A 25,827-nucleotide genomic window follows, 5' to 3' on the forward strand; every position below is an offset into this window, starting at 1 on the left:
AGGGGAGTTACAGCTCTCCTTGTATAGGTTTATGATATTATTGGAACAGGTATGATGAAAAGGAGAGATTGGTGCTCAAGCATGCCTAACCAAAAAATTTGAGATTAAAGAATCAGAAAAATATAAAGTATTTCCTTAGAATAAAAGTGATTCACTCAAAGGCCGAAATTTTCATCTCACAGTAAAAGTACACAAGTAATATACTAAATGATAGGTGAACTGTTATACAAAGTGGTTAGCACACCAACCATAAATTGGGATTAGATGAGGAAGACACATAAGTTTATAAGGAGATATACCAAAGACTGATTGAAAGACTAATATACTTGTCACACATGAGACAAGATATTGTTTATGCAGTAAATATGATAAGTCAATTTATGCACAAGTCTAACAAAAAAGGCATCTATAGGCTGCATATTGAAGTTACACTACCTAAAGGGAACACTAGGAAAAAGTATCATGTTCAGGAGAAACAAGTTACTTCTTGAAACCTACACTTAACGTAGATTATGTAGGATTAATAGTGGACAGCCACAGCCTATGTACCTTTCTTTGAGAAAATCTAGTCATATGAAGAAGTAAAAAACATAATGTGGTAGCAAAGTTTAATGCAGAGTCAGAATTTCAAGTAATGATACAAAAATATGTGAGGTACTATGGTTAAAGAAGGTTCTCAAAGACCTAAAGATTAAATGAGATGTCCTATGAGACTCTACTATAACAACAAGTCAATGATCAGAATTGCTCACAACCCAATACAACATCATAAAACTATGCATTTTGAAGTTGACAGACATTTTATCCAAGAAAAATTAAATAGGAGCATGATATGCATACCTTACATAGTTACCAACTCGCAACTTGCAAGTAATCTAGAATTTTAGACAACCATTGCCAACCGGAGAATGGACAATATTTATTTAATAGCTTGAGGGGAATGTTGGAAAGTATATGTTTTACATAATCAGGATAAAAGGTGAATTAGTAAAACACCCGTATATGTAATTAATTGTATGTTTCGTTTTATTACTCCAAGAATATAAATATATATAAGGCCTCCATATTCAGTAATAGATACTAGATTATGTTTTTCCACAATATATAAATATTACAATTACATAAATATATTTATTGTTGAAATATATTCATTCTAAGATCTAACTGTTTTGCATCATTCAACCCCACTTTGTTAAAACTAGACTTCAAGTTCAAAAATATTGAAATAGAAAGAGTATCAAAGATGGGACTTATATTCTTAACAAATAAAGCTTACAAAACTTGAAATTGTCATGAAAAAACTTGAATACTTCCAAATCAAAGATTCAAAAAATGTTTTGAACCAATTAAGAACGATGAGATCCATGAAAGGAAGAATAGCAAAACTTTCCTCATTATTGCTAGGAGCCAAAGAAGCATGTGAGGTAGAATCTTCACGATAGTTGGGGTCTCTTTCTTCTTAAAATCAACAAAAATAGCATTGTTTTTAACTTCAAAAATATCATTATTTATGACCAAATCAAGAGCTCCATCATTGGAAAACTCAACTTGATCAACGGGAATAACAATCTCTTCCCAGTATTTTTTAGGAAAATACATAATTTAGCCAAAGTATGATTCATATAACATTTTAGTCCTATATGTATTTCAATTTAGTCACCACATTTTAAGTTTGTTTTGAAAATATTGACTCAGTTACTTCTAAATAGAAGAAGCAGAAAAAACAGTCTTATTTGGGAACCAAAAAAAAAAGGGTTGACTTATAGTCTAGAGCAAAATTGAGAATAAGTTAAATTTAGGATAAAAATCAAAATCATAATTATTCATCTTCTTCGACGTTATTCACCATAGCAGCAGGAAAAACCAAGTTGGAACTGAGACAAGAAGAAGAAAATAAAACCCAAATCAAAATTCCGAAAACTTCTAAAGAAATCAAAACAAAAAACAAAATTCCACAATTTCCTAAGAAAACTTCTCTTCACTTTGTCTCTCTCTCCATCTTCATCACTCTCTGCTATTCACCAAAACCCTATCACCACCTAGAAATTTTAATTTAACTAAATTATAATCATAATCCACACAGATCTTAGAAGGCAGAAGCGAAGCTATCGGATCAAATTATGTTGCAATAATTATCACCAGAGCTATCATTAGTCAATAGAAGTATCTATTTCCCTGTCTGGATACCAAAAGAATGTTGTTCTAGTCTCCAGTCGAAGAGGGTATAGACTGAGAAAACTGGCCCCAGTCTATACCAATTAAATACATAAATATATAGAGGGGAAAAAAAAGAAACTAACCTACCTGCTCTCGTCTCTCACTTTTCAATTTTCTCCAAAAAAAGACCTCTGACTCTTTGCCTCTTTGCCGCACCTCTGCCCTCCCTAAACCATATGCATCACAATTCCTACACTCCTCCCATGCAAAACACCAAAGGCCCACAACCACAGTGCCTTAATGAAACCAAGTTGTCGTTGCAGCTCCACCACCACCAGCGCCAAAAGCAAGCAGCTTCCTTCTTTGCTCTCCTTCTGTAGCTGCTGGTTCCTCTTACACTATGTGTCGATGATTAAGTGCATATACATATGTGTTCTTTTTAGAAAATTATTTCCATCTTGAGTCATGACAATTATGATGTATGATGTATGATGTATGATGTTGATTTATGAGCGTGTTTATGGCTTAGACAAGATGGGTCTGGCAGTGTTATTTCATTTTTCACTAATTTCATTTTGTATATATATATATATATATATTATTGTGTATGGATATTGATTATATTCAATATTTATATTTATATTTATACTAATTTCTTTAATCAAGAGATATTTTAAAAAGTTGGTCCATCTCGATCAAACCAGACCCAGACCGGACTGGACTGCCAATGGTCCAATCTTTCATCTGGACCATCACCAATTTTTGGTCTTCGGTCCAGTCTGGTCCTATTCTGGACAGATGACCACCGCTATTGGTCAACGGTGGTGGTATCGTCAAATCGTGCTAGAAGCCATCTAAACCGTCACTAATAAGGGAAGCCAATGGAGAACAAAACTGCAAGCACTCTCCCTCTGCCACTACAAAAGGTATGGCAATATATTTATGCTGCACCAAGAGTCTTCAAATAAGTCAATCTGTCAAACAACATCCTGAATTCCTTTAGCAGTGATCAAAAGCACATGTAACTATCGTTGATCTCAGGATTCATTGAGTTCTATAATCATGATACGATCATTGAATCTACTTTATCTCACACATCAAATCTTGGATCTCCTTCCTTCAGTATCATTTCTAGGAGATGATTGAGTTTCCTTTTTCCTTTCAATAAGTTCAAAAAAATTAGGACCACCTAAGATAATTCATCCTGCCTATATGCTATCTCAACATTTTGGAGTTGTCCTGCAGGTCGATTGATGTGAACTTCCACAGCCTATCCAATATTTTTGAAAGATGACCTCCTCTTTGTTGGAATGATATCTCAGTCTCTTCTTCAAATGATCAAGTACCAGAGAGCTCCAACAAGGATCCTAGCAATTAAAGCAGTGAACATAGAATCCAAGTCCAATGATGGAGACAGCAACACAAGTCGCCACCAACTATGCAGCGATGAAGGCCACAGGAAAAAGAAAACTGATGAAAGTAGAGGAAACAATCTGCTAGGATCACCTTTGGCGTGTATGAGTACACACAGTGAGAATAAGCATGCACTAGGACGGATGTGTGTTGGAGCAATTTCAAGCAAATGATGCTGCAAACTTTATTTAAAAGCAAGAACAAGAGTATAAACAGCAAGAAAGTCCCAAAGAAATCCCCAAAGGAGTTAGGGCTCTAATACCATATGGAATTTGAGACTGGATTTTCTTGTATATTGAGAAGAAAGGTATCCATTTACATCAAATCAAATCCCATAAAAGCGGGACTTGCTAACATGTATCTTTTGGTTTTGTGAAGATTAATTTCCTCATATCTTATATTAAGGAATTTTCTAACACTAAGTATTGTTTGAGACAGAAAGTTTAACATAGTACTCCCTTCTGCCCTTTGCTTCCATGTTAGTTTCATCTTCTCACAAGCTACGTTATCATATATGAATAAATAAAACCTATCCCCTGGCTCCATGAACAGGGTTTTGCGCCATCCTAGAATTTGAAATTTTATTTTGAAAGATGTGTAGTTTGGGTAAAAGAATAACCAAAGTATGGCATTGACTAGTCAACTAGAAGTCGAATACCCAACCATATAACCATCATAAGGCCATTTAATCAAATGCTCATGCTGCCAAGTTGAGAGCATTACCAAGTAACAGCCAGCAATAAACTTTAATTTTTAAGAAGCACTTACATGATGAAGTTTTTGTCTCCAACTTATGGATGATGCAAAAATAAACCATGTGACAGAAAATGTTAATCCAGAAAAGCTTCACTGTACCAAAATCCAGAGAGAATCGATGGATCAGCCAGCACATCTCCACTTGTAGATACCATAACAGGATCAACAACCAAAGCTGCCTCGAATCACCAGAAAATTCAACTCAAAAGCTGCCTAAATAAAGGAAAAGAAGAAAACGGTTTGTTCGCTGCATACCTCTAACAGGGAACTTTATAAGATTCTGATTAAGAACCTTGATTATGTTAATGGAAGGCAGCATTCCTGTTTTCACCTACCCCAGAAAATCACAAGTTAGCAGTAATTCTACAGAAACTATCTTTTTCTGTCATCTTACTCAAAATAAATCGTGTAGTGCTCATCATAAGACAATTGTAAGCCATTCCTATGAAACTAAGTAACCTTTTCTGCCATCTCAACTCCAGAAATCTTATAGTGGTTGTCATCAAGAGAAACAGTGCAAGTAATGTAGGTATAAGACTGAATATTAGGATAAGAACAAAAGGCTAGTCAAGATAAATCTGAAAATGACTTTCAGGTAACTACTCCTTTGTAACAAGAGCAGCAGTCTCTTGGAGACATAATTATGTATGAACAAAACTAAAGAAAAAGTTTAACTACTTTTACTTAAGAGAAGGTAAGGCTCTCTCTTGACGAGTCCTTAGACTAGATATCAAAACAGGCAAAGGAAGAAAAACTCACAAACATTACCGAACTCTTATTAGATTCTATGTTCTATAACTAGATACATTACTAAGGGCCTTAATAATTTGGTGTCAGAGCAAAAAGTTACAAGTGAATTACAGCCAAGGTTTGAATTACAAGGCCAGTTTAAATCTTTCATGAAAATTTAACAGGAAGATCAAGAAGACAACCAATTAAAGTGCAAATTTCTGGCCAGCATATTGGAAAAAGTTATCTACAGACCATCCACATCCACACAAACAAGGAGAGGGGAGTGTTCAACCAGATCCAGTTGATAGGAACATGTCAAGCTTGAATCCAATCCCATTTACCCTGATTAGGGATACAAAATTTTTTGTGCAATGGAAATTGGTAATCCTATGAAAAATTTAGTATTGCGGTCCCACTACTACAAGAACCTAGATCTCTGCCTCCAGACCACTTCCCCCGTGAGAATCCAATTTGTCAACTCAACTTTAGCCACTTGGCATGTTTCTCTTTCCCAAACAACAAACCTTCCCTCTCCCTTTGATCGAGGACATCAAGCTCCCTAGTCCTTCCAAATAGACCTACCATCGTTATCGAAAGCAAAGCTCCAAGCTTTTATCTGGATTGGACGAAAGAAAGATTTTTAATAACTCGAAAACTAGCAAAGCTCTCGAGTTCTCCTCTCTTCACCAACTTATAATCAACCACAAATCTAGGCATCTTCAGCCACTTATTCTAAAATCTAATAAGAGGAAAGTGGCTCATATAATGCCGAATTTGCCAAGACACAAGGGATGATGATTCAAACTGACCCTAAGCAAAAGTTTTTGGATAAAGTTAGGCATCAATTCTTCAAATCCAAAGACACCAAAATTGATCAATACGAGGTAAGCGAGTATCCTCTCTCAAAATGGATCATGTCCATTTGCCCTGCACGAGGGAGAGATAAATGAGCTTCCAGTATCCACCACATCTAAATTCCATAGTAAAAGCCAAAGAGAGATTTGTTCTTGCACTTATCATGATAGTAGAACACTGTATTAAACCACCACCCACAAACAAAGGCAAGTTACCCCATCAGCCCCTAGTTGCCTCAAGGTCATTCCATAACAAATGCCCATCTCTACCTTTTCCCTTTCCATACATCCCATGAAAAGGAAAGAAACCCCAACTTCTGTTTTTCATACACAAGAAATGGACACCATCACTGTAAAACACTGAACATAACATGGAAGAGATGAGAAAGGACTATTTTGACTCCCGGAACCTCACACAACGTATCATTCGGAAGACTTGATCATTTAATTTATCCTCCCTACTTGAAACTACAGCCACTTATATGGTATGCAAATTCAAGATAATAGAAAAATAAAAGAATAAGGAAGGACGTCACAACCTACTTAATAAGTCAATCCTGATTTCCTAACCCAACAAAACTTCTAAAAAACTCCCTATCTTAAAGAAATTGAAGAACACTGGAGAAAAATAGCAAAGCTAATTTCAAGAAGCAAAAGCTTGGAAAATTTATTAATCTCAAAGATGTGATTACAACATAAGAACTAAAGTTTTTATATATACTTTTATTTTCTACTCTGACTCGTAGTAAAATTACATATTCCTATTTGAAATCTTAAAACTAATTTAACTAGAACTCTTCCTGAAAATTATTTAAATAATAAACTCATAATCTAGAACTAAGATTAAATTAATAAAAAATATTAATTTATTTGGAGTAGAACTCCTCCTCCCTTGGTTGAACCCCCTTAGCGATTTTATCCTTGTTTTTGTCTCCAACTTTGAGTAGAACTCCTTTAAATTCAACGTATTAATCACATATGGAAAAATAAGAAAAGAATGAGAAGTCCTTCTTGGATTCTATCTTGCTGTCCAAGCATGCCATGGAAGCTTCTCCCACACAGTCTCTTGCTTTCCTGCGACTCCTTCTTGCGGTAGAAGTCCTCCTTCGGGTTCCTTACTTCCTTGAGTCTTCTAGAAGCCGCTTGTTTGATTTCAAGGAGGATTTGCAGTCGGTTTAGAAGAGGTAGCCGTCAGGTTGACTTCCTCACGCGAGATGAGGTCTTGCATGTGCGGGTTCTCCTTCCCGCACATGTGGCAGCCCGCACATGTGAAGTAAAAGACTCACATGCGCGGCACATGCTGTCTGCAAGCCTTTTCAGCCGTTGGGACCTTGACTCTTCTTGGACCAAGATTCGGTCTTCCTTCAATTTGGGCTAAGACTTGGACATTCTTGTGATTCTTCAAACCCATTAATCTCACTTGGGCATTAAGTTTCCTTTGAGCAAATTTGACTCATTATTTAAAAGAATCCCGTTTAGAAAAATAGTTAGGGATGTAATTACTTTTCTTTTCGAAGCATTCCAGTTTAGGAAACTGGAACTTGTTTGGGCCAACCTTGTTTAGGGGAAAAAAAATTCAGAATTGTTTGCCTATTTAAGACAGGTCCTGCAGGACTTTCCTTTTTCGCAGGGTTTCTTCCTCCCGCATGGGGGCTATGCCTCTCGGAACTTTGCTCGGATTTTCGGGAGGTCCTTCGGCTTTACCATGCTCACATCAAAACATTTCTGGTTGATTCTCTTATCACAAGATAATGATATCTCCAACACTCCCATCTGCAAATAGATCCAATCAAACAACCTCCTGCCTACTGTATATACCCTGAAAATATCCTCACTCATGCCTGCAAATTTAGTATCTTGCAGAAAAACTAGACTACCACCCCATACCTTAAGGAAGCCCTCGTTATGACCCCTTATCATTCAACCCCCTCATGTTCCAGAAAATAATTCTAATTAATGGTTCCATGTCTTCTTTCTCCCTCAACTCCCTTGAAGTGCCCTTCTTACTATATTGGCTATGCATTCTAATCTTTTAAGCTCCCTAGACTTTCTTGTTCTTTCATCCTTGCCCCTCCTGTTCCTGCTTTTATGAGAGTTGTCATCACTTGACTCTCCCTCTCTTTTAGCCTCCATAGCACAGAACAAAGTGAATGCTTGTTGTTTGAAACCTTCCAAGCTCACTTCATACACCTTATGCATCTTCACAATATTATTTTTCACCCAATCAGAAACTTCCCTTTTGTTCATCAGCCCATCACAGCAAACACCACGCCCTGCAACTGGTTTACTACCTTAGCAAGCATGGGAGCAACCTCTCCTTTCACAAGTTCCAAGTCTAGCCAAAAGAGAAGGAAATTCCAGAGAGGAAGAAATCAGACCTTGATAAACAATGTGAAGACGTTTCTACCTCCACTTTTTATGCATTGCCTTGAGACTGGCAGTTTGGCTTCCTAGTTGAAAAGCAAGCCTTTCGATGAGGAAGAGTGTTCTTAAACATGGGCTTGGTGACGTGGGAGGGTCGGAGAATGATCGTTGACTTCCGAAACCTCACACAACGTGACACTGGAAAGCTTAACCACCCAATTTACGCTCTTTACTTGAAATTACGCCCACCAATATAGAATGCAAATTCAAAGTAACTGGGAAAAATAAAAGAATAAGGAAGGAAGTCACGGTTTACCTGATAAATCAATCTCGATTCCCTTAATCAACAAGTCTTCCGAAACTCCCTACCTTGAAGACACTTAAAGATCACTAAAAGAAAATCAATAACACTAATTTTAAGAAGCAAAATCTTGCAAATTTTATTGATCTTGAAATTTGTTAGTTGTGATTACAACCTAAGGATTGAAACCTTTATATAGGCTTTATTTTACGAATACGACTCAGAGTAGGATTACATATTCCTACTTGAACTCTTACAACTAATTTAACCAGAACTTTTGTTGGAAATTATTTAAATAATAGAATCTTAATCTAGAACTCTAATTATATTAATAAAATAATATCGAATTACTAGGAGTAGACTTCTTCTTCCTTTGTTTGAACCCCTTAACTCCTTTTGTGCTCTTTTGGACTTCAATTTTGTGTAGGAGCCTCCTTTGTTGCAGCATGGAAAACATGTGGAAATAAGGGAAGGAAGAGGAGTTGGAGCAGGAAAACAGCTTGCTGTCCAGGCTGTCCGCGTGCAGCTGGTTCACAAGCATGGTGTCTGCGCCTAGCGCGCACAGAAGCTTCCTCGCGTGCATGGCTGGTGCATGCGTGCGGCAGAGGCTGTCCCCACATGCGCGTCCTGCGTGTGGCCTGCTGGAGTGCATGCGCACATGCGCACTCTGCTGCGGGCGGCTTCGACTTTTCCTAGGCGTGTTGGCTTTATGGCTTGATCATCCAGCACAAGCATGTCTTCAAGTGTGCGGTAAAGGCTTCCCAAGACGCAGCATGGGCTGGCCCGCTTCCTTTGGCGCGATCTCCTTTGGGCCGTGGCTGTTTGGTCTTGAGGCCTTCTCAGGTTGATCTAACATTTGGACTTTCTTGCGATCCTTCGAGCCCATTAATCTCACTTGAGCCTTAAGTTTGCTTTGAACAAATTTTTTCCATTCTTTGGAGTAATCCCATTGAGAAAACTAGTTAGAGATGTAGTTACTTTCCTTTTCAAGGCGTTCTAGTTTAGGAATAGGAAATGAAAAGAATTTAGAATTGCTTGCCTGTTTGGGACAAGATCCTTCGAGCCCATTAATCTCCTTTCACAAGTTCCAAGTCTAGCCAAAAGAGGAGGAAATTCCAGAGAGGAAGAAATCAAACCTTGACAAACAATGTGAAGACCTTGTTTCTACCTCCACTATTTATACATTGCCTTGAGACTGACAGCTTGGCTCCCTAGTTGAAAAGTAAGCCTTTTGATGAAGAAGAGTTCTCTAAAACATGGACTTGGTGATATGGAGGGATGGGGAATAATGATCATTTTGATTCCCGGAACTCACACAACTTAACACCAGAAAGCTTAACCACCTAATTTACTCTCTCTACTTGAAACTACACCCACCAATATGGAATGCAAATTTAAAGTAACTGGCAAAAATAAAAGAATAAGGAAGGATGTCACGACTTACCTGATACGTCAATTCTGATTCCCAGTCTCAACAAAACTTCTAAAACTCCCTACTTTGAAGACGTTTGAAGAACACTCAAAGAAAATTAGCAACATTAATTTTAAGAAACAAAAGCTTGCAAATTTTATCGATTTTGAAAGTTATTAGTTATGATTACAACCTAAGAATTGAAGTTTTTATATTAAATTCTACAAATACAACTCGAAGTAGGATTACATATTCCTACTTGAACTCTTAAAACTAATTTAACCAGAACTCTTATTGGAACTTATTTAAATAATAAAAATCCTAATCTAGAATTACAATTATATTAATAAAATAATATCAAATTACTTGGAGCAGACTTCTCCTTCCTTTGGCCAAACCCGTTAACTCCTTTTATGCTCTTTTGGACTTCAATTTTGTGTAGGAGTCTCCTTTGTTGTAGCATGGACAACATGTGGAAATAAGGGAAGGAAGTGGAGTTGGAGTAGGAAAACAGCTTGCTGTCAACTGGCGTGCAGGCTTGCTGTCTGCTTGTGTTTGGTGCCCGCAGAACCTTCCTCGTGCGCCCGGCTGGTGCGTGTGCGCAACAGGGACTGTCCACACATGCGCGTCCTGCATGCAGCCTGCTGGAGTGCGTGTGCGCACATGCGCACTCTGCTACGTGCAGCTTCGGCTTTTCCAAGACGTGTGGGCTGTGTGGCTTGTTCATCCCGCACAAGCAGGTCTTCAAGCCTGCAAGTAAAGGCTTCCCAAGACGCAGCACGGGCCAGCCCGCTTCTTTTGGCTCAATCTCTTTTGGGCCGTGGCCCTCCATGGCCATGAGGTCTTGAGGCCTTCTCGGGTTGATCTAATGTTTGGATTTTCTTGCGATCCTTCAAGCCCATTAATCTCACTCAGGTCTCAAGCTTGTTTTGAACAAACTTGCACTATTCTTTTGAGTAATCCCATTTAGAAAAGTAGTCAGGAATGAAATTACTTTCTTTTTCAGCATGTTCTACTTTAGAAAACTGAAATTTATTTTTCCGTTTGAACCGACCCCATTTAGGAAACAAAAAGAATTTAAAATTGCTTGCCCGTTTGGGACGGAACTAGCGGGAATCCTTATTTCCATGGGGTTCCTCCTCGATACGGGATTGCACCCTGGGAACTAACTTTGAGCCGTCTAGGATCACATCACTTGGTCTGCTTTTTTTTATTACCAGCTTGGTTGGTTTAATAGGCACAAATGTGAAGTCTTTAGGGAACACCATTACTAGCAGCCTTTTTATGGTTGGGAGCAGCTTACTTTTCTTTCTCTTGTCTAGAGAAATTCGGTCTTGGTAGATTTGGCCCAATAACATTATCCCTAGGCTCCTAGAACTGGTGAATTCTGTGGCATGTCTACCTCTTCCTCCGACCAGCAAGGTTCCTCACGGGCTTTCCTCTTCCCGTCCTCTAAATTGATGTCGGAAACAAAATAAACCCCCAGTGACAGTTGCCACCAACCCTCTGCTTCAGTGCCTTAGTGGACCATCAAACTCCTTGTGCTGCCTGTGTTCTTCTCTTTCAGCTCTAGAAGATGCCCCTGCTGTTCCATTTCAACCAGATAGAGATAACCTATCCTCACTCTTATAAATTCTGGATCAAGAATTATGGCCCTAAAGCTTCAAAGATCTGATATCCAAGCTAAAAAGATAAGAGGAGAACCTTTTTCTTAGCATCATTTTCAGTGATTCTAAGGATATCCTCCACTTCTGCTTCCAAAACCACATCAAAAGACCTTTTTTCTGACACCAAAAGCATTCTTGGTGACAGAAACAGCATGGTGAAAAGCTTAAACAGCCAAGAAAAATGAAGTGCGAATCCCCCAGGACAGCATGGTGATCTCCAAATGCTGTCAAAGTTTAAATTGTATTGGGACATAGAGCACTGGGGCTTTTTTTCCCCTAGATTAGTTTGTTATGTATTCTTCAAAATTAAATCCCAATTTTTTAACTTAAAAATTTTGTATTGGATCTTATCAAATCCAAATGCTTCCATAATACCCAATTAATATTGGGAGCATTGATCCCTTTTTCAACTTGACTACTTTGTTATGTTTTCTTCAAATTAACACCTAATTTTTCAACTCAAGAAAATTATATGTGATCTTATTGGAAATCATAAGCTCAGTTCACATTGGGACTTAGAGCAACTGGTTCTTTTCTTCTGTCTAATAGTTTATAATAATTTTCCAAAAAGAATATTAAATTTCCTTCATTATTTCTTCTTTTATGCTTATAAAATACACACACATACTGCTGTAAGTTTATCTGTTCTAAAAGACATAATTCATGACCAATTACCTCAATAAAATCAAACCAGTCAGACCAACTCACGAAACCAGTTGAATCAAATACCCATAAAATGTAATCATTACTTCAAGCTTACCACGTCAACTTGCATATCAGAGAGAACAGACTTCAACTGCTCTGCAACAAACTCTGCTGGCAAAGCATTAATACCCTGAGAAAAAGAACAATAGATCAGAGAAACCACAGAACAAAGTTGGTTGTTACATTGGAAGAAACGAAAAAGAGATTATTTAGACGAATTATAACTATAGATTTGGTTGTAAGATTTATAAGATACCTCCATGGAGCTGTTTGAGAAAATCTTAGAGTAAACAAAAGCAAGCTTCAATTTCAGGATTTTTTTTTAAGAAGAAAAGTAATATCAAAGTGCAACCTGAACCCCAACAGTGTTCTGTGCAGTGACAGCAGTTATGACAGTGGAACAGTACACTCCACGAGCAGCACAAGTCTTCAAATCAGCTTGAATTCCAGCACCAGCTCCTGAATCTGAGCCCGCAACAGTTAATACATGGGGAATTTTCCTGTTGGAGCAATCATTTGTTGTCGAAGAACCAGTTATTTGGGTTGCAAAACTTTGCTTTTGATAACTTCTATTGATGTTTGAATCCATAGATGAGCTTGAAAACCTCAAGTAACGAAATGTGTAGTGAGAAGCTTCTCTACAGCTCAACAGCAAACACTTGAGAGAGAAAATGTCACTTTATATTCAGAACAAAAATCACAGAAAACAAAGTCATAAATTAATTCCAACGCAGAATCAGATGAAAGCACATAATGTGAATAAGGAGATGCGATTAAACAACAATCTGTTTGGAGTGAACAACCTTGTTGAAGAATAAGGGATTGTAGAGAACTCCTGCAAGAGCCATGTAAGCAGTAAGGAAATTGATTAGTCTTTCTATAGAAAAATAAGGGAATAAATTCTAAATTAGTTTTGTTAACTATACAATTTCTGTTTTCTGCTGTAAACGGAGACAGTCACAAATTTGGTAGAGAACAACCAATTTTGTTATTTCCTCCTCCCCATAATTCTGTTAGGAGTTTGTTAGAATTTAAACTGTATATATACACCTTTGATGAATAGAAATGATAAGCAGAAGCATTATTTCCTCCATTAAATTCTTTATGCTATCAGAGCATACCTGATTCAAAAGAAAAGAGATTCCTGCTCAGCCAACATCTTCAATGGCCATGGATAAGCTTCCGTCTTCTCCACCAGAGGTTTCCTCTAGTTCCTATCGCCACACAGCAACCACCAGAGCTGTGAATGAGATGTCATCGTCCTGTATCACACAACACAAACTCGACAGCAGCAACTACCTTAATGGTCGTCGTCTGTCCACTTATTCATCCACGGAAAAGGGCATTATGGGCACCTCACTAGCGAGTTCGTGCCTCCTCCAGCGTCCGACTCAAATGCGGAAGTCTGGGAGATTGAAGACCGCATGGTCATATCCTGGCTTATCACCTCGATGACTCCTGAAATCGGAGAGAATTTCCTTCTCTACGAAACTGCCCACGAAATCTATAAGGTAGCTCAGGAATTCTACTTCAGCAAGAAGAACACTTCGGCTATTTTCGAAATCGAATCGACACTCCATGACTTTCGACAAGGTGAATTGAGCGTCACTCAGTATTATAATCTCCTAACCCGTAATTGGCAGCAGATGGATGTCTTCGAGGAGCGTCATTGGAACTGTCCTGAGGACGTGAAAAGCTTCAAAGCTTTCGTTGAAGAAAAGCGAGTCTTCAAATTTTTGCTAGGGCTGAACAAGAATTTCGATGAGATTCGGGGACGCATACTGAGCACCAAGCCATTGCTAAGCCTTCAGGAAGCTTTTTCTAAAGTTCAACGCGAGGAGAACCGTCAGAAGGTCATGATGGGAAAGACTGACCAAACTCACCCGACTAAAAATGCTTCAGCACTCACAAGCCGAACTGTTGACAGTCGAACGAAGAAGGCGAGGCCTTAGTGCGATCACTGTCGGAAGCTAGGGCACACTCGGGATCGTTGCTGGAAACTTCACAGCAAACCAAGCGACTGTAAACCATCTTCGGGTGAGTGGAAGACGACAAAGGCAGAGAACTCCAGCAAGCATTAAGGGAATCACATTGTTGCCGAGGAAATGCCTCCTGATGCAGTGGAAATAGACCCATTTCCTCATGAGTAGTTAAAAGCCCTCCAACGTATTCTGTCCAAGAAATCTTACCCGGTCAGTACCTTTGTGGCACACAAAGGTAATATTCTTGGCTTGTTTGTTTTTTCAAAAAAATGGCAAATGTAGTGGACTCTAGAGCATCTGACCATATGAGTGGAGATGCCTCAATGTTTCAAGATTACAGAAAATATAAAAAAGATTTTTCAATCAGAATTGCAGATAGTTCTCTCTCAAAAGTGACTGAAATGGGTTCTGTAAATTTGTCTCCAAATTTTACTCTCTGTTCAATTCTCCATGTTCCAACTTTGTACTGTAATTTATTATCAGTTAGCAAACTATGTGAAGATTTGAAATGTTCTGCAAAATTTGTTTCTAATATATGTAATTTTCAGGACTTACATTCGGGGAGAACGATTGGCAGTGCTAGAATGAGCTCAGGATTATATTTGCTTCTAATCAATACTTCTAAAAAACAAGCTCACAATGCAGTATGTGCAAACTTTGTTTCTATTTCTGCAAATAATGACCATGATATTATGTTGCGGCACTATAAACTAGAACATCCAAATTTCATGTATTTGAAAAAGATGTTCTCATTAATATTTAAAGAAAAAGATCCAGTTTCATTACAGTGTGAAGTATGCCAATTTTCTAAACACACTCGAAGTTCATTTCCTAACTTGTCATACAAACCTTCAAAACTATTTGCATTAATTCACAGTGATATATGGGGCCCTTCCAAGGTTTCCAACACTTCCGGAAGTAGATGATTTGTATCTTTTATTGATGACCATACAAAAATCACCTGAGTATTTTTCATGAAAGAAAAATCTGAAGTAGGATCTCTGTTTAAAAAATTTCATACAATGATTCAAACTCAATTTCATGCTACCATCCAAGTGTTGAAATCCGACAATGCTTGTGAATATTTTGAAACTATTCTTGAAAAATACTTTACTAAACATGGCATTATTCATCAAAGCTCCTGTGTCCATACTCCACAGCAAAATGGCACAGCTGAAAGGAAAAATAAACATATCATTGGGGTTGTCAGATCACTCATGTTAACCACCCATGTCCCAAAATTTCTTTGGGGAGAGGCTGTTCTTTCAGCTAACTATTTGATTAATCGGATGTCCTCCTGTATTTTACAGTTTCAATCACCCTACACTATCCTCTCAAATACCTTTCCCAATTCACACATGTTAAACACTTTGCTACTTAAAGTCTTTGGTTCTTCAGCATATGTCCATATTCATAAACATCTTCATGGAAAATTAGACCCAAGAGCAATAAAGTGTATTTTTGTTGGGTACTCTGCTAATCAAAAAAGATATAAATGTCTAATTCCAGAATTCCGCCATTTTTATAATACAATGGACGTCACATTCTTTGATAACCAACCATTTTATTCCACTACTGATATTCAGGGGGAGACATTCACTTAGAAATATTAGTTGTGGGATGTCAGTGTACCTCCTCTGTACCCACAAAATCCACCACCAGACAAACCTTCTTTGGAACCTGAAACCTCACAAAAGAAAACTGAACCAAAACCAGTTATTACCCGCAATGAGTGAGTTACGTGTGTATACGAGAAGAAACAAAAGAAAAGCACCTGAATCATCCAAGTATTGCCATGAATCCACTCTTGATCCAGGTAATGTAATCTCTGTACCAACTCTTGATTCTAATATTCCTATTGTTTTGAGGAAGAGTACCCGGACATGCACCAAACATCCTATACAGGACTATGTTTCATTGAACAAATTGTTCTCGTAACATCATGCTTTTGTCTACAGGATAGACAGCAGCTCACCATAGCCCAGAACAATACATAAGGCTTTGGAAATTCCAGAATTGAAGATAGCTGTCCTAGATGAGATCAAGGCACTTGAAAAGAATGAGACATGGGAGCTAACCGATCTACCTCCAGGAAAGCGTTAAGTGGGGTATAAATGGGTCTTTACAACCAAATATAACCCAGATGGGAGTGTGAATCGGTTTAAGCCCCGCCTGATAGCCAAAGGCTATACTCAATCATATGGTGTAGACTATCTGGAGATGTTTGCACCGGTTGTCAAGCACAATACTATTCGGGTACTTCTCTCACTTGCATCTAATCTTAATTAGCCACTTTATCAACTAAATGTAAAAAATGCATTCCTTAATGACGATTTAAAAGAAATGTATATGAATATACCAACAGGGTTTGAAGTAACAGACAATCTTCAGAAAGTGTATAAACTGAAGAAATCACTCTATGGCCTACAACAATCTCCAAGGGCATAGTTTGATAGATTCACAAGAGCCGTAAAGCATAAAAGATATGAACAATGTCAATCCGATCATATACTATTTGTCAAACACTGCATCTTAGGTAAGAAAGCTATTTTGATTGTATACGTTGATGATATCATTCTTACAGGAGATCACCTTGAAAAGATTCAGAAATTTAAAGAATTCATGCCTAGAGAATTTGAAATAAAAGATCTTGAGATACTAAAATACTTTCTCGGTACGGAAGTGGCTAGATCCAAAAATGAAATTTCAGTATTTCAACGAAAGTACGTTCTGGATCTCCTAAAAGAGACTGGGATGTTAGGAAGCAAACCTGCTGACACCCGATGAAATCAGTTATCAAACTTGAATCCAAAATCAGTGATAAAATTGTTGACAAAAGAAGATACCAGAGACTTATTGGGAAACTTATCTACTTAGCACATACAAGACCAGACATCAATTTTGCAGTGAGTACAGTAAATCAGTTCATGAAACAGCTAACTGAAGATCACATGAGAGCTATGTATCGAATTCTAAGGTATCTCAAGATGACTCCAGGACAAGAATTGTTCTTTTAGAAGACAAAAAGAAGAGGTGTTGAAATTTAAACTGATGCATATTGGACAGGTTCTACAGATGACAGAAGATCTACATCAGGATATTGTACCTATATTTGAGGTAACCTGGTTACCTGGAGAATCAAGAAACAATCGGTTGTGTCTCGCAGTAGTGCAAAATCTGAATTTATGGCACTTGTTCATGGTATTTGTGAAGGTGTATGGTTGAAGAAGATACTTGAAGAATTAAAAACCCTTAATAATATGCCTATGAAAGTATGATGCGACAACCAATTAACTATCAATATGGTCAAAAATCCAATACACCATGACAAAACTAAACATGTGGAGATCGACCGTCATTTTATAAAAGAAAAATTGGAAGATGGAGCTATTGTTCTGATGCACATTCCAACGAATCAACAGATTGCAGATATTCTAACAAAATCTCTACCCAAAAGAAACTTTGATGACATAATATCCAATCTAGGTTTACTAAACATATATGTAAACTAAATTGCGAGGGAGTGTAGAAAAATAAGGGAATAAATTCTAAATTAATTTTGTTAGATGTACAATTTTTGTTTTCTGTTGTAAATGGAGGCAGTCACAAATTTGGTGGAGAATAACCAATTTTGTTATTTCCTCCTCCCCATAATTCTGTTAGGAATTTGTTAGAAGTTAGACTGTATATATATACCTTTGATGAATGGAAATGATAAGCAGAAGCATTATTTCCTACATTAAATTCTTTACTTTCTTCATTTATTGTTCTACATCTGTCTGGCAATTGGGGGTGAAAAGTAACTTCTTTTTTAAGTTCTGGTGGAAGACGACCATAGGGATACCTTACCCTTTACCTAAAATTATAGATGACAGTTGCCATATATAAGGGAAGCATTTATTTTGTACAACTTATTTATTATGTAAATCTAACACTAGTCTTACCCTACAAAACTTTTACACCTTGTAAAAACATAATTCAACACAAAAATCAAAACCATTTGCAGTGATAATGGAAGAGAATTTGAAATAAAGGATTTGGACCTAAAAAGATGTATTGCCCACCAAAAGTGGTGTGTCGAAACACCTAAATAGAACGAATATTCACTAAATAGAATACTCTCATCTGTTATTGACCACCAAACTCCATTTGAACCATCATTTAAAACCAATCCAATTTACACACACCTCAGAGTTTTCAGGTGTTTAGTCTATGCTTCTACCTTAACCAATAACAAGCACAAGTTTGATCCCAGAGCTAAGAAATGTGTGTGTGTTCTTGGGACATCAATCCTTGATATTAAGATTAGAAAAACATTTGTTTCAACAGATGCTAGTAGCATTCCATGAGAATATTTTTCCTTTCAAGTTTCAACCAACAAAGATATCAATCCCAAGTCCCATGATTTGCTCCATATTCAGCCAAAGATAACACAAAATGTTTATCCTACAGAAAATTTGGATAATGATTTTAGCTCAAAGGATACTTAAACAGATCCTTACAGTCATCACCTAGATTATACACATACAAGTCCAACCTCCACTTTACCAGCCCTTGATCAAGAGAGAAATCATGAGATTCCAAGACAAGATGATTTTAGTACTGATCCTTCTCACATGATAGGACAATCCACCAGAACTAGGATACCTCCCTCCTACCTGAAAGACTTTGTATGTGAACAAATTGATGCCCAATCACTCACTTGCAACTGTTGACGAGGAGAATACGTTAACAGATAAGCCTATACCCATATCTTGAGTATTTCATATGCCAAACTTACTAATAAGCATAAATGTTTTTTATTTTCCATCAACTCTCAAAGTCAACTCAACTTTTGTCGAGAGGCTTATAGAAATTAAAATTAGATAGAGGCTATGAAGACTGAAATTGATGTACTAAAGCAAAATAATTCTTAGATTCTTACTGATCCGCCACTTGATAAGAGGATTATAAGGTGCACATAAGTGTAAAAATTTCAGCTCAATGCTGATGGATCAATAGAGAGATTTAAATAAACACCTGTTGTTAAAGGATTTACGCAAAATGAATGGTTAGATTATCGTAAAACTTTCTCACCAATCACAAAAATTGTCTATATAAGAGTGCTTCTTTCTTTGGCAACTGTTAAAGGGTGTCACTTTCATCAATTTGATATCAACAATACTTTTTTACATGGAGATTTAAATGAAGAAATGTACATGAAATTGTCATGACTATTGTAATGAGGGAAACCAGAGGTGTGTAGCTTGTTGAAGAGGACATAAGGCCTCAAATAAGCTTCACAGCAATGGTATGCTAAGCTTTTGGCCTTCAAGCAAATATTGGTAAAATCTAAGGCTGATTAGCCTATTCATGTGAAATAATGGAAGAAACTTCGCTGCAGTTTTTTTAAAATGTTGATGATATAATCATAACAATCAATGATGTCATAATCTCCTCTTATAAGGCATGACCAAAACAAAATTTTATGAACAGTAAAATATTATTATTACAACAATGCAAAAGCATATCGCTTGAAACATATATATATTATAGACGTAAAGTACAAGACTCAAATTACAATTTTTTAAAATATTAAACAATAACCTCAAATTATAGATGTATTAAGAGCCTAACTTTCAAAAAGTCTCACCCAATACTATCCACCATTCTACAGCGATATTCTTGATATTTGAAAGGGTAATATGTAAGTGAGATACACTATTTCAATAAGCGACATACTATGAAATTGTAGCATTTTTTTAAAAAGGAAAAATATAAATTGTATTACTATAAGCACCAAAGGGTGGTGCAACCCATTTACAGAAATTTACAAAACAGTCTTCAGGAGCCTAACAAAAATGACTCCATGACCTCCTTTGGATGACCCAGCAACAAAAACTCTAGGGTCTTCACCCATCTATTTTTTAGAATATCAAAACCCTTATCCATGTCTACCCCCTCAAACACTCTTCTATTTCTCTCCTTCCAAACAGTCCACCAAATCGTGAGCAGAATAATCTCCATAAAGGAGCATCTGTCTCTCAAAAAATCTCAAACCCAAAGTTCATCTTTGACAGTACCCGCCATCACCCAGTCAACCCCCCTGCGCTCTGTACACCAATGACCACAATTCCATGGTAGTCGGGCATGAAAGCAATAGATGGTTACAATTCTCCTCAGCCTTTAGACATATAAAGCGTCTATTAACCAACATCTGCCCTCTCCTTCTAAATTTATCTATTGTGAAAATACAACCTCTGGCCGCTTCCCAGGTAAAAAAAAGAGAACTTGGGAGGTACTTTAACTTTCCATATCTGCTTGAAGGGGAACGAAACTGTCTCATCCGAAATTCTCATCAGCCTACCGTACCAAGATTTTACCATGAACACACCATTTTTTGTCAGAGACCATCTCAGTTTGTCATCCTCATCCTTCAACGAAGTACCAGAAAGTAAACCCAACAGATTCCCACACTCATTGATTTCCCAATCCTTTAGATTTTTTGTCACCACCACCTGCCATTCACCCTCCTCCCTTAACTCCCCATCAAAACAATTACAAATTATGCTATCTTTACTCTGAGCAATTGAGTAAATCAATGGGAATTGATATTTGAGGCTTCTCCCTTCCATCCAATTATCTTTCCAGAAGCTTAATCTATCACCCCTCCCAACTTCCCTGTTAATACACTGCAGAAATTTGTCTCTACTTTCACCTATTTTCTTCCATAAACTGCGGCCGTGAATTCTCATAATCTCCCCTGTAAACCATCCCTCACATGCCCACCAAATTTTACCATAATAATACGTCTCCAGAGAGCTTTTTCCTCCAACATAAACCTCTAAAGTCATTTTTCTTGTAAGGCTTGATTCATCTCAACCATGGATTTCACCCCCAAGCCACCATTTCTGACAGGCTTCTTTACCTCTTCCCAGGCAACTAAATAATATCTTCTTTGCTCATCATTATCACCCCAAAGGAATTTAAAATGAATGCTTTCCAAACTTTTTTGCCATATTGACTTGAATAGCAATAAGGGATAAATAGTACATGGGGAGATTACACGTAGTGCTTTTTATAAGGGTTAATCTCCCCCCTTTGAGAGTAAATTTCTTTTCCAGCCAGCTAATCTTTGTTCAAATCCATTCACTATCGGCTCCCATGTCCTCTTGCATTTGTAATTTGCGCCCAGCAGTTAACCCAAATATTTAACAGGCAAATCCACCAAATCGCAACCCATAATTCTGGCCAAATTAACACTGCCACTGCATTCACCCGACCAGACAATTTCTGATTTTTGAAGATTTATACTCAATCCTGACACTGCCTGAAATCCCATCAACGCACGTCTCAAATTCAACAAGGCCTTATTCTTCAGTTCAAAAAAAGGAGAGCATCATCCGCAAAAAACCTCCTTGTTGTCACCCCTTCAAACTTGTAGCCACTAAAATAAATTCTGGTCTCTTGCTTTGGCTAACATTTTATTCAATGCTTCCATAACCACAATGAACAAAAGAGGAGAAAAGGGGTCCCCTTACCTAAGTCCCCTCGAGGCATTAAAAAAAGAAGAGGGACCACAATTAATCATTACCGCATACAAGGCAGTTGACATGCAAGCTTCCATCCATTTTCTCCATTTATTTCCAAAGCCCATTCTTGATAGCACATAATCCACAAAACCCCAATTAAGATAATCATAGGCCTTTTCCATATCTAACTTGCATAATATGCCTTCTTTTTTTCTATTAACCAAATCATCCACTACCTCATTAGTAATTAACCCAGCATCAAGAATCTGTCTGCCACTAACAAAAGCATGTTGTGCTTCACCAATGACTTTGTTTAGTACCTTTGCCATTCTCCTAACCAAGACTTTGGCAATTAATTTGTATACACAACCTACAAAGCTAATCAGTTCGAACTCCTTAACATTAGATGCTCCTCTCACTTTTGCAATGAGTACAATAAAAGTGGAATTTAAAGACTTAAGGAATTTACCGGAGTTATGAATTTCATTGAAAAGTCCTTCTTGAATACATCCCAAAACTCCTATAGAAAACCCATGTTAAACCCATCCGGACCCGGCGCCTTATCCTTTCTACAAATTTTAACCCGTCCAGAATTTCTTCAGTAAAACAGCTTTCCATAGACTCTCTGCTCACGTTATCTAGTGCTGCAAAACTGATCCTCCCCCCCCCCTCCCCCCCCCCCCCCCCAATTTCGGACTCCAATCATACTTTCCGAAAACTGTTTGGAAAAGTACTCTGGCAACTTCTCTTATTTCAGAATTCCCTTCAATTTTCCTGGACCCAAAGAACATTGAAGCCACAAAATTGTTCCTTCGATGGTGATTGGCTAAGCAATGAAAAAATTTAGTATTTCTATCACCTTCTAAAATCCACCTTGTTCTTGATTTCTGCTTCCAACTAATCTCCTCCATATGCATAGCACGTGCAATATCTGCCTGAATAGAGTCACTTCTGTAACACCCCGGCTTCTTGGCAGTAAAAAAATTTCAAAACTCCAATATCTCAGGTCTTCGGCTAATATGAGATTTTCGTTGGAAATTCGAGTTTCTTTTATTTTACTTAACTTTCCCAAAATTTATGTCCGAACTAACCAAAATTTTAAGAGAAAAACGACGAAAAAATTAGCAAGGGACACTAGACCCGTGAGCCGCAACCTGTGACCCGCAGAGAGCCCGCGCAGGCAAGCCCTGCACGCGCAGGCAAGCCCTGCACGCGCACTGCACCCCCCCTGTGTGCAGTAAAGCTGCGCCTGCGAATGGCAGGCAGCCTGCGCTCAACAAGGTGCGCACAGCGTTGCTACAATGTACAATGAGCCTAAATTCATCATTACTATGCAGGGTACAACAAACATATCAGGCTATGTCATGCTCGGGCACAGATTGCCGATAAGGACAAACTCTCAACTCCCATGGGCACACAAAGATTTCTAATACACCCGAATACGGAACCAGCATGTATGGACATAAATAGACTCCTACGATGGTATAAGTGGGTTGAGAGTGTTGATGAGGCTGGAGTCCCCCAAAATGATTGATGAATGCAATTTCAAAATCTTATTTCATAAACGAAAATACAACAATACTATTTTCAATTGCAAAATCAAAATTCTAAATTTTAATAATTTTCAAAGTTTTCATAAAATAATATAATTAATCAAAATTACTAATTTTAAAATAATGACATAATTAATTCATACTCCAAATATCAAAATCAGGCTAACAATACCATAATAATCATTTATCTCAACTCCCGCTAATTTTTAAAATTTCTTTAGACCTTTCTGTTGTTCTCAACAGTGTAATGGCCTACACGAGTACCATTTTTTCTTCCTAATTTCGAGCAAAGTCTCGGGTTATTCTATCTCTATATTATTTCTCAAAAATATCATAATTATACTTTAAATAGTATTCTAAAAATTTTTCAAAAATTAGAACTCAAAATTTATAAAAATATAAATTTTCTATACATCTGAGACTCTTCTAATTTAGCCTTATTCCTTCACTTTTTGGACCTCAATTCCTTCCATTCCATCTCCCTCTTTCTTAGCATTCCTTTTTCTCTAAAATTCCCTCCAAATTTCTCCAAAATTTTCCCACAATTTTTCTCAAATTTTCTTCTCTCATAAAATATTTTATTCTTAATTAGTTAACTTGCTTCTTTTGAATGTTGACGGAGTTAAAACCTCATGAAATTAGAGCTAAACTATGAGTGAAGCGAGGTTCGAGCTTGATCTCTGTCCTGCTTTCTTCTAATATTATGATAGAAATGCCTCATTAAGTGATGATATTTCCCCTTTTCCGAAGATCTTGATTCATACTTGAGCATATTCTGGGTTTAATTCTGTCAACAATTGATATGCATGATTTTTTCTACAAACCTTTTGAGATGGCCTACATCTCAGCTACAAATTATGGTCAGACTGTGGTATTGGTCTAGTACCTACCACCACTTTTTTAACATGCCTTTGTTTCGGGACCATGTTTTGACCGTCAGAGCGTAAATTTGTGCGGCATCCTTGACTTTGGATTCGGTCTCGCTGATTGCATCCTACAACGTCTTTGTTGTGGGAAGGAACACTACAGTTTTATTTATCTCTGCAGCTATATAGTTCCAAAGTCATGTCATGATCATGGAATCTTCATCATCCCATGCATCAAATGTAGGGTCTCCTAGTGTTGGTACGGTACCTAAAAGGTGGTTGAGCTTCCCTTTTCCCTTTAGGGTGGTTCAAATTAATTAAAACTATCTCACATAGTCTTTTCCTAAGAACCGATAAACAACTTAAATTGACTAGAATTCACAGGTGAAATTTTCTATATGGTAATATTCTCAGTATTTTGAGATGCCTCAAACATAAAACCAATTGAAACAGTAGCTTAAGACTACACAGCTGGTGGCTGCACACAAGAGGTGGCTGCACGAAAAAAAAGAGCAGAGACAGACCGTGTTGAAGCAAAACTAGGAGCAGAAGTAGGTCAACTGGAGTAGCTGTGTGGCTGAGGAGGTATAATTCAGCTAGTGGTCAGCTATAAAGGCTTGGAGTGGTGGTGAATGGCTGGCTATGAAGACTGGCCCCTTTAGGGTTTATTTTTGTTTCAGCAATGAAGACGGAGTAGGATTAGCAGAAGAGTCTATGGATTTCTTAACCTAAATCTATGATACCATGTTAGTAATGATTTTTTAATTGATTTGTATTCCATTGAATATTACAATTCTATATATACAAGTTTCTCGAAAAATAAAATAAAATAGACAATTGATTATAAAGGGTATAATTTTCTCCTTTAACCTAATTTGTTTCCTCTCTTACCCCTTATTTATTTTCTCTTTAATACTCTAATTTATTTTCTCTTTAATATTTTGATTCACTTGCTTTTTAATATTCTAATTTATCTCATCTCTAACACACTGATGTATTTCCTCCATAACACTCCAATTTTACTTCCTTTTTAACACATTAATTAACTTCTTTTTTAACATCATGATTTTCTTCCTCTTTAACAACTACTAAATTGCTTAGGAACTGCGCAAAAGTAATCTACTTTTTCTCCTCAACTCCATGAACAAATTTTTCCTGACACACTCTTTTTTATGCTTGCATTTGTCCTAATGGAAAAACGCAACAACAAATGTTAATGAGAAAAGATCTTAAATTCCATTAATTGAAAATAGACATAAGTTTACAAATCATATTCTCTTCTAGACCCGAAATATAGACAAATAAAACCAAGAATTTTGCATCTTAACTAGAATTTATACCACATGCAGCAAACCTATGGTTTCGCACCTACAACTTGACACCATTATTTTCTTTATCATGTAAACATCACCACTTTACCAATAGCATGCTTCATTCTCCAACAAATCAATTGAAATCCCATATGAATAAGAAGCCAAACAAGACAATAGAAAGTGACTAATTCACTTTCATTCTTAAGAATTAGACTTAATGAAAATGAAGACTCATCAAACAT

At 37.2% G+C, this 25,827-nt stretch overlaps 1 protein-coding gene across 12 annotated transcripts in view; it reads right to left on the bottom strand.

The window, feature by feature from the left end:
• Positions 1–25,827, bottom strand: part of TH1 (thiamine biosynthesis protein) — a 42,164-nt gene that overhangs the window by 15,796 nt on the left and 541 nt on the right. For 2 of the 12 annotated variants that reach the window (XM_088213349.1, XM_088213360.1), the window contains exons 2-6: positions 13,164–13,195; positions 12,713–13,037; positions 12,416–12,490; positions 4,582–4,657; positions 4,426–4,501 (exon numbers count right to left, since the gene is read on the bottom strand). In XM_088213349.1, the coding sequence (XP_088069475.1) occupies positions 4,426–4,501; positions 4,582–4,657; positions 12,416–12,490; positions 12,713–13,037; positions 13,164–13,195 (584 nt within the window). Of the gene's footprint in view, positions 1–4,425; positions 4,502–4,581; positions 4,658–12,415; positions 12,491–12,712; positions 13,038–13,163; positions 13,196–13,481; positions 14,532–25,827 lie in introns of all 12 variants that reach the window. The other 10 variants (XM_088213354.1, XM_088213356.1, XM_088213353.1 and 7 more) reach the window with 10 other exon arrangements.

Source organism: Carica papaya, chromosome 2 (assembly GCF_054855325.1).
Source record: "Carica papaya isolate Zhongbai chromosome 2, ASM5485532v1, whole genome shotgun sequence".
NCBI classification, from domain to species: Eukaryota; Viridiplantae; Streptophyta; class Magnoliopsida; order Brassicales; family Caricaceae; genus Carica; species Carica papaya.